The following is an 11,000-nucleotide window of genomic DNA, read 5'->3' on the forward strand; positions in this document are numbered from 1 at the left end:
TGAGGCAGAAGAATTTTTGTCAATGTTAGCATGAAGCTTTACGTTAAAATGCTCAAGTTCACACCTACATATTGTGAATCCAAAGCCTGAGCTTGTAAACAACTGTGCTGTGCTGCTGCAGACATAGAAGCACACCTCCTTATTTTCACCATGAGCATCTACTTGTAAAACAAAATGTGGTCAAAAATAGACAATTAATTAATTATTAATATTATATTTGCGGTACCAGGGATCAAACTTGGGACCTTGTGCTCGTGAGGCAGGCACTTAGGCTGCTGAGCTATCTCCCCAGTCCTTAGATCATTAATTTTTTTTTTTTTTTTGCGGCCTGAAGATGCCTTGAGGGCATTCCTTGTTTGGTGTGAGTATCTGGGTTTGAACCACAGCATCATAAGCATGAGTGCTTTGTTTAAGTAGGCACTTAAACAAATGAGCTAATGGGCAGGCCCCCTCATTAATTTAATAGTTAGAAAGTTACTGTTGATTCTGAAAAGAACAATTTCAGAATAAGAACCAGCCACAAGAAAATAAGTACAGAGGAGCTGAGAAGTTAGCGATGGCGACTAAGAATCAATTATTGAAGAAATGTGGCTGCAAAGGGAAAAACGTAAGTCAAACCTCTTTAGTTTTCATGTTAAACTGGTTGCAATACTGACAGATTTTCAAAAGACTTGCAAAATATTCACTGATATGTCAGACTGCAGACGAAAGTAAGTCACCTTACGAAGTCTTACTAGGTGGTTTCTTCTCAGGGATAATCTTCATCTTACACCAAGTAAAACAGACTGATGTTCACATTAACTGCAAGGAAGAAACACTCTGCCTAAATCATGGCAATTTAAAACAAAATATAAGAAATTGAAGTAGGAAAGAAAAGCTTGCTCATATTTTATCTAGGTCTTGTGGGAAATCATAATATGAGATTTAATATTTAAATTTAACACTTAACTGTTATAAATACTGTATTTATGCTGTGCATAAATCTGATCCATTGATTGGTGTCATTCCATGAAAAAGTTTTCATCTGTCTACGATTAAATAAGCAAAACAAAGGTGGTATGTAGTTTGTCTACCAGTTAAAATACTCCAGGCATTATCTGAGGTGATGTGTATTTGACTTTTTGGTACACAAAAATTCTTTTATTTTTCACAAAATGATGTCAATTAATGAGATCTAAAATTTAAAAATAAGAAGTTGACAATATTTCTATTTTTTTGAAAACCAAATTGAGGTCTGGGTATTACTGTTTTAAAGAATTTTAGTCATATACAGAAATTAAAGGATTATATGTAAATAAAACCTTGTAAATTACTTGTAGACTTAAGCAAACATAACTAAATCCGGTCCTGACCATCAAAGTTGCCGATTGTGATTTACAATGAAATGCAGTATAATTCACACATCATGGCTCTTAGACTGCTACGGTACTTTGTGAATAACTAGTTTGTGATTGAATATAAACCTAATCATTAAACCTAAAAAAGTATAATATTTATATAGGTCAAGAGTTTAAAGGTACTTTGGTAGTAGAGATTAACATACACAATCTGTAAACTGTTTTAAAATGGTTTTGACTACAGTTTCACCTCACTTTGGGCTAGTAATTGAAATATAATTTTAGAGATGTTGAAGTAATGGTTTAGAGGATTTATTCTGAAATGAGAAGCAGCAGGAAGCAAGAAACACTGAAGTGAGCACTGCTTCATACCATAAAATTGAAAAGAACTTTCATTTTCATATTAGGGAAAATGGTATGTATTAGAAATTCAAGGAGATTTTGTGAAAGCTGTAGTGCAGTTAACAATATATAAAGAAGGTGGAAGTGACACGTTCTGTTATATTAAAATTTCCTCAGAAAACTCAGCTACAGTGTTCAAATTCCATCAATTAATAAGTGACACCTTTGCCTAGTAAGTTGTTAACATTCCGCTAGCTGGCATAAAGAATGACTGATTATGCGGCATTATTTAAAATTTAATAAAAATGCAAAAGATCATTCAAAATAAACAAATATAATTATGCACTGTGAAAAGCTGTATTGAATACTTCAGAAGAACAACACATGAAAATTAATTTCACTGTACTGGATTCTGTGCATTTAGAGGTCTCAGACTGCAAGGTCATAGTTGATTTCAGCAGGATTATCGGGAAGCTAAATGAGGACAGGTGGTAACTTGACTGTCTCTTCCTCTAGCAAACAACTTTGCCTATTAACATGGGGTGTGGAAGGATTTAAATAGTACGGCCTCAATAACTGATGAAGATTAGTTATTAAATAAAAAGCCTATCCGAAGGAGTAATATCCAAAAGAAAATAATTTTTGGACCCCGAAAGTGGATGATGATTTGTAATCTAAAAATGCTCACTGGTGTAATATTTGTTTTGAACATTTACAGTATAAGTGATACTGCATATATAGTGTTTAGTTCTCAAAAGAAAAAGAGAGGTTGTGCTTCGTTTTTTGTTTTTAAAATATTCCATGACTTTTACTTACTTCTGAGCCCTTTCCTTGGCCACCTGGGAGGCCGCCTCGGCCCGCTGGAGCTGCTCGGCCATGTTGGCTCGCTCTGCCAGAGCCTGCTGCAATTGGCGAGCCAGGTCCTCATTCTGCTGCTGAGTGATGGAAACGATGTTCTCTCTGTTTTTCAAAGCTTCTTCATAGGTACTAAGAGTATGGTTAAACTGATCCTTCAGGCTTTCTTCTTGAGATAATGATTTGTGTAAACTGAGAAAATACAAAAAAAAATTAAAAATAAGAGAGGCTGAGCCATCAATGATCCATGTTTTCAATGATCCATTTAGTAAAAATCTCCATTTAGAAATTTCCACTTCTAAAAATCAGTACAAATGCTTATGAGTAAATAAAACAGTATTTATATCACATTATTATAATTGATAGTTATTCCATAACTCAGCTTGTAGTCTTAAAGCTACCCAGACAAATGATTATCTATGCTACCAAAGCACACAGAAAGATACTGCAAGATGTTAATTTAATTATATCAGTGTAAATATTACATTCAATTTTCTTTAAAGGAATAGCAGAGATCTGGAAAATAGAGTATCTCTAGGTAAATAAAACAATATTATAAATCAACTGAAAAGAAGTGGGAAGTGAAAGAATGGGCATCTGTTTAGGAGGTCTAGGGTCTATTCTGCTAAGCATTTAATGAGAATGAATGAGGTTTGTGCAAATACCGAACAGTCTTCCACACAGTGTTTTCTACTTGTCATAATTGTGATATAAATGAAGTTAAAATCACTAGTCAGATTGCACAAAATATATGCATTCAGATATATATTTTATGGTTAATGAATCTTACTCCAAATACATCTACTTATTAAATCATACAGAGAAATAGCATATAAATTAAGACTAAATGAATGCAGAAGAAAATGCAGATAAATAGAATCCTAAAATGCTAAAGGTCAAATCTTTGATATGTCATTACACCTACCACCTGAGGTTATTTTGAAATGGCACCAAGCACTTCACTCAATTAAATAAAGACATTTTGAAAATATAAATATTTAATAAGGGAAATTTAAAATCCACACAGGAGATGTTCTTTTTTATTAAATAAAATCATTTCAGTATATGCATACAAAGGAAATAGGGATTGGAGACTTGAAGTACAACAACCTAACAATATAATACAGATTGATCATGTAAAAGAAAACAATATAATTCTTAATGATGTAAAAAGATAGGCAGAGAACTTCAAATGGGTCTCATACCTGGGCTGCTACTTTATTTAAAGTTGTTCAAATTATATTTTTTTTCTTTTAAAGTTACCTATAAATCTTTATGGTGTTTTCACTTTGGAGGGGGTATCACATAGAAATAAAACACACAAGAAACAAGGACAGTTGGTAAATAAAACAAAACCATTTCAAAATTTAACTTAGCTCCTAAGCATACAGAATGCTGCTAAAATCTGATCGGTGTTTACCACACATAACATTACAGTGAAGTGTATGTAACACTGGACCCTTTGCTCTTAAGTTCTTAAAATGTTATGCATTGCTCAAAATGCCTTGGGATCCTTTCACTCACCATCAAGGTGTTCTCAAATCAGAGCTGTAAGTAAAATGAACTTTTTTTTATGTATTTAGTAAAGGGTCTACAGGGTCTCACTACACAGATTGAACTTGTAGTGATTCTCCTGTTTGGAGCCTTGCAAGCGCTGGAATTACAGGTGCATGCCACCACTCTCAGTCTCATTCGCTGTCTCAGTGTGTCCTGGGGGAGAAGGGGAGCTGGCAGGGCTTGCTGGAGATTGAACCCACTCCCTGCATCTGCCTAAGCAGGCACTTTAATCCGCTGAGCTATCTGGCAAGCCCAGTTAAGTGACCTTTTCAAAAAGGAAGTAGGTAACGTCATTTAAAATCCTGCAACAGCATGTCACTGGACTAACAAAAAAATCTCTTAAAAAAAAAAAAAAGACATATTTTAACTTGCTAAACCTGAGAACAAGTTCTTTGAGAAGTTCTATTATTTCATTTTTATTGATGAGAAAATTGAAACAGAGAGGCAAGAAGTTTAATCAACCTCATCACTCCAGCAGAACCGGAACAAGAACGCAGTCTTCCTCTCCGAGCTTGGTCACTGCTGCATACTTGCCCTGGACTACAGAGCCCTGCATTATCTGGCCTTTCTGCCACTCCCCTTTCAGCCAGGTATCAGTTTCTCAAGTACGCCAGCCTGTTTTCCTGGTTAAGGAAGCTGTTTGGATTTAACCAATCCAAACAGAATCTCACCTCTGATTCAACCTGACAAACTCCCACACATCCAGTAAGTCACAGCATAAAATACAACTTTCTTAGAAAACTCTGTGCTTCTTCAGATCTAAATTTTGAACTTTCTCTTAATGTTAGTATCTCTTATTACTTACTCCTTAGAGCTTACAATAATTGGCAAATGATTTGCAATTGCATTTTGGGATTTAGTTCCTACTGCCAAAATATTAATACTCTATGTTATGAGGACATTTTCCCTAAGAGCTTGAATAAATAAAAATACTCATAATACTTAGGCAAGTTTCCTATTGGAATAAAGTTGAAGTAGGGCAAGTGTGTTCCCAGTGTATATAAATCTGCAACTATGGAATCTCATTCTTGGCTCTAGTGCTATTTCCACTCTGGGACGGCTTTTCTTCCCTATATTACACCTAAGGCCGATGTTAGCTTTCCTTCGGGAGTCTTATCACATTTAACTTCTTTCCAAAGTGACTTATCTTTGTACACACTATTTGGTGTAGTATCGGCATTAGAACTTAATGGCACTTAAAATTATATGGGAATGTTTTAAATTACAATCAGAATAAGTAATAAAGTAACAGGAGAATCGCTGAATCACTCTTAGCAGTTCAAACTTGTAATTGTGGCTCACATAATAGTCACATAGGATAATTTCTAATTACTGTGAAGGTAATATAATATTTTATTCAGTAATATTTCATATTACTATATTTATAATTTATACCAAATAAGACTACATAATATACTGTTCATCACATTAATTTCAATAGACAATCAATGTAAAAAGTGCCTTTCTTTTTCTTTTTTTAAAGTGCCTTTCAATGGGGACTACTCGTAAGACTTTTTTTTTTCTGTACTGGCAATTGAACCAAGGGCCTTTACAATTGAGCTACATTTTCACCTGTTCTAATTTTCTAATTTTTTGACAGGTCTTTTCTAAGTTCCTAAGATGTCCAATTTAGGCTTGAACTTGTGATCCTCTTGACTCAGCCTCTTATGTGCTGGGCTTACAGGTACTATGCCATCACTCCTGGCACAGGAAGAAATTTCATTTTGTAATGGTTTTTGTCTTAGTTTGGATGTCTGTTAGTCTACTGTCTCATGTCTGTGGACCTATCTTCCTAGTCCTCCTCTGTACTTTTCCAGCTTAAAGTATCTGGAACCTATCAGGCTTATGGTTCACTATATATTTTGCTTGCAGATATTTATGAACTCCTGAACTTGTCCGCTTACACACTTGTGGAACTCAGTCTCTCCACTGTAACGTCACACATGAATTAAGCTTTTTCTTCCAACTGGTACTTTTCCACTTATATCAACTTGTGAGGGCGCTTTGCCTGATTTCCTCTTTTGTCTTCCTGATCAGGTATTACTCAGTGCCTTACATTGGGTCATTTGATTCACCATCCTATATGTACACTTACTCTTTTCTATGAACTTCATTTATTTTATAGTTGATTAATCAATTGTGCTCTCTATTTATGTTGTTTAACTGAATAAATTACTTTTAGACTGGAATTGGAGGAGAGGTGCTATAATAAAATAATTCTTAACTGGGGATATTTCTGTTCTTCAGAGCATAGACATTATGAAATGTCTAGAGACATTTTTGGTCAGCACTACCAGAGGGATGCTGCTATCATTTAGCTGAATGAGACTAGAAATGTTACTAATTATCTTCTAGTGCAGAGTATAGACACTTAGGAAAGAATCAGCCAATCCAGTGCACATCAATGATGTGATAAGCTTGAAGTAGATGAAAAGATGGTGGGCTGGACTTAGGAGATGTAAACCCAAATTTGTATACTGTCATTCACTCACACTTTGGAAAAAAATACCCCCTGAATGCTCATTTCCTCAACTCTAAAACAATGACCAAAAAAATCTTATGAGTTCATACGAAAATGAAGTGAGCTTCCTACATGTGAAAATATCTAGCTCAACATCTAGCCAAGACCATAGAGTCATACTTGTATAATTTTTAAAAGAATGATTTATATCTAATTAACTTTGTACAATATCTTATACACCACCCAGACATTTTGTAAATAACTTGCTGAAAAACAATTGCCTGTTTCTACAGGTTTTTCATTAGTTGAGTGAAATAAGCCAGTTTCTCAACCTTTATTCACTTACTGATAACATTCTCCAATCATTTGTTAAAAAAGCGGCAAGTTTAGCTTGTTTTACTGAATTAAAATAAATAAAACCAAAGCAATATGAAAGGTGAAAATGTGCACAATGTTTCTGAGAGGACAGTGTCTGCTTTTGCTTCCTGGTTTACTGCATCAATTAATCTGCCAAAGCCTTTCAAGCAAATAATACTTGACCTTCTCACTTAATATTGAGGAAATTAGCTTATGTCTAATTCTGAGTGACACCCAAATAGAAGAAAATATATTCAGAATGGTTAAGAGGGTGGATGAGGAGATTTAATCAGTAAATCAGTTTAGTGTGCCCACTGATTTGCTGCGGTTGATTCGCTTTAAAGAAATAACATTAAAATTACTTACTACAAATAATGTCTTTTTTATAAAGAATAATAATTTCATTGTTATAAGAATATTAAATAATACTGAACTTTATATTTTAATAATTTAAGGTAGATATACTAGTGAACTTATTATTTACTGAATGACTTAAAGATACTACCTTTCATGATATAAATAGGTAGTTATTAAGCATTTGTTTAGTTTCTCAACTAGAAAAGAAAGGTATCAATCTGCACATCAATTTTGGAATAATTTCAAAATATCTAATGAGTAAATGTACTATTGCACTGGGAAGTGATGTCAAGTTACTTGCTTATCATCCAAGAGAGGATCACTTGTTTCATGAATCTGATCACCTGGGAAGTGGAGTAATACGACTGTGCTCATAAAGCCACTTACATTCACCACTACTTAGATTATAAGGAATAAATCATATTAAAGTTATATAACACATAAATATATTTTATGGCCATGTTAATACTATAGAACAGGAGCCACAACCAGAGATAAAATAAAAATAATACTTCCTAAAATAATTGAAGGGAGACTTTTGAGAAGATGGAGGGAAAAGGAGATCTAATGAAGATACATGAAAATTTCACAACTGAAAATTATAATAACTAAAGTGAACAGCCTGGTGGATGGGTTCAACACCAAAAAGCAGAGGACAGAGAAAAGAATCACCAAACTGAAAGGTTAAACAATAAAAATTATTTAATATGAATAGACACAAAGATTAAAAAAACAGAGCTTGAACTTCATATGGAATACACTGAAAGAACTAACATACACATCATCAGAGTCATAGAAAGAGAGATAAAAGAGTACTTAATGGAAATAATAACTGAAAATTTCCCAAATGTGGGAAGGAACATAAACCTACAAGGAGCTGATAACTCCACATGAAGAAAATCCTTGTAAGTCTATGCAAAGATACATATCACTAGAGTTGGACAAACTGAAAGCAAAGACAAGATCTTGAGAGTAGCCTGTGAATAGCCCCTTACACACAGTATGGAAAAGCAATTTAAACACAGAAGATTTCTATTCAAAAACTATCAGGACCAGAAGAAAGTGGTATATTACTTTTTCCAAAAGCTGAAAGAAAAGACCTCTTGCCCATATGTATTCTTGACTTAGAGAAATATGCTTTAAGAATGGAGATATAATTCAAGATATTCTCAGATGAAGTAAAATTAGAACTTGTCTTGTGCAGATCTACTAAGAAAGAATAACTAAAGGAACTTGATTAAATACAAGGCAAATGATAAAAAAATCAAAATTTGGACTGTCAGGAAGGAATACAGAACACTACAAGTAAAATACAGAGATGAGGGGGCTGGCCAAATAGCTCAGCGGATTAAAGCACCTGCAAGCAGGTGTGGGGGCGAGGGTTTTAATCCCCTGGCCTGCCAAGCTGGCCCTACCCCCAGGTGCACCGAGATGGTGATAGAGAGCCTGTAATCCCAGTGCTTGGGAGGCTGAAAACAGGAGAATCACTACAAGTTCAATGTTTGTAGTGAGACCCTGTAAACCCTGTACTAAATACATTAAAAAAAGTTCATCATATACCAGCATCTAGACCAACATAGATATTCTATACAACCACAACTGAACACATATACTTAAATACCCAGAGAACATATGTCAATATATAGCATAGTTTAGGCCATAGAACATACCCCAATAAATTCAAAAGGTTTGAAATCATACTTCCTGTGTTCTCTGACCACAATAAAAATCAAACCAGAGATCATAACAGAAATTACTATTGCTGAGGATATTATATTGAGAAAAAATACTTAGAAACTACAAAACACTTAGAAACTAAACAACACATTTTAATAATCCATAAATAAAAAGATATTATCACAATGAATTAAAAAATATACAGAAGCAAATGACAATAAAATAAAACATGAATTTTGTAGGATATGCCTGAGATGAAAGTTTATAGCACTAAAATGCATAATGGAGGTAAAATGAAAATGTATCAAATCAACAGTGTAAGCTTCCACTTCAACAACCTTGAAATAAAACAGCAAGTGCTAAGCAAGAAGGAGGAAAATAATAAAATAAGAGTGGAAAGAAAAACATAGAAGCAGAGAAAAGACATACATTAACAATTTTGGGAATAAACAGGGAATAATATAATCTCTGATCTTTGAGACATAAAATGTGTAACTTATCACTAAGAACAAAGGTGTATTTCACACATTAAAATGGGCACTTAATAGGAATGGACAATTTCTTCAAATAATACTGTCACTTTTTCTATAGACTTACTCTTTTGTGAGAACATTAAAATCTCCTCCTTCAGGGATTTCAGGTATTACAAGACAGTACTGCTAAGTACAGTCACTTATACTCACATTCATTAATCCTGGGTATCTGAAACTTTGTACTCTTTGACTAATGCTTCTCCATCACCCCTCCAAATTCCAGCAGCCACTATTTTGCTCTGCTTCTGAGTTAGGCTTCACATAGAAGGATACCAGGAAACACTGTTCTTTCTCTGTTTAGCTCTCTTCACTTAGTATAATATCCTCTGGCTTCACTACATTGTCATCAATGACAAGATTTCTATTTTCAAGAGCTGAAGATTTTTCCTCTCTCTCTCTCTCTCTCTCTCTCTCTCTCTCTCTCTCTCTATATATATATATATATATATATATATATATATAATATTCTTTCCCATTTGTCAACAGATACTTAGTTTATTTCCATATTGTGGCTATTGTGAATAATATTACAATGAACATGGAATTTTTCAGAAATTTTTCAGCATAGTGATTTTATTTCCTTTGGATATATGAACAAAGTTGAGATTGCTGGATCATTTAATTTCTCTTTTTTATGAGTTTATCCTTGTACTACAAAATGATATTTATTTTACACAATTGGTTCATGTATATCTTAATCATTTAAAATCCTTTGCTCCCTCTACCATTAATTCCCCCTTCCCCAAACCCCGTCCATCTATAAGAGTTTATCTTCTAGCTCCTATAATTTCTCATTATTTTTTTTGAAAAAAATCACATAATCTATTCCATTATGGCTATAATTTACATCCCACCAACAGGGTGCAAGTGCTTCTTTCCTCCACATCCACCAACACTGATATTTTCTTTCTTTTTTTTTTGCGGTACTAGGGATCGAATGTAGGACCTTGTGCTTGCCAAGCAAGCACTTATTCCACTGAGCTGTCTCCCTGGCCCCCAATTTTCTATGGTTGATATTAGCCTCTCCACACATCAACAGGATATAACAGGGATTCAATAACAGCAAAATACAGTCTTTACAAGCTTAGATGAAACATTCACTAAGATATAAAACATAAGCCATAAAGCAGTACCTCAATAGAAATCACACAAATTGTCTCAGAATTCTATGAAATTGAATTTTATTTATGTATTTATTTCCCATAATTTTGTTGAGAAACAAATAACAATGAGACAGTTTCAAATCAAATTGGTAAGACAGTTTCAATAATTAACACACTGCATACATTCCTCCCAGTGGTTAATTGCTGTACAAGATGCAGACATGATTTCCTATCTACAAACACCATTAGAACAAATCACTACATTCATTAAGAGAATGTAACTATATATCTATCCTAACCACTTTGAATACACGGATACAAAATGGACACTCATCTATACAGATATACACCTTTTTTTTGTTAAGTTCCATTATTTGAATATTATAGGTGTGTAAACTCAGCAAAATATTCTAAAAGAGTC

The 11,000-nt window shown here is 33.8% G+C and overlaps 1 protein-coding gene across 8 annotated transcripts in view; it reads right to left on the minus strand.

Moving 5' to 3' along the window:
• The window catches only part of Mipol1 (mirror-image polydactyly 1), a 349,459-nt gene that overhangs the window by 79,847 nt on the left and 258,612 nt on the right, over nt 1–11,000 (minus strand). For 7 of the 8 annotated variants that reach the window (XR_002822316.1, XM_023721848.1, XM_023721844.1 and 4 more), the window contains exon 12: nt 2,496–2,726. The exons of the other annotated variant lie outside the window; for it this stretch is intronic. Coding sequence is in view for 6 of the 7 variants with exons in the window: in XM_023721848.1 (XP_023577616.1) it covers nt 2,496–2,726 (231 nt within the window). In the remaining variant the exon portion in view is untranslated. The remainder of the gene's footprint in view (nt 1–2,495; nt 2,727–11,000) is intronic. 8 annotated transcript variants of the gene reach the window in all.

Source organism: Octodon degus, unplaced genomic scaffold (genome assembly GCF_000260255.1).
Source record: "Octodon degus isolate 3935 unplaced genomic scaffold, OctDeg1.0 scaffold00086, whole genome shotgun sequence".
Lineage (NCBI taxonomy): Eukaryota > Metazoa > Chordata > Mammalia > Rodentia > Octodontidae > Octodon > Octodon degus.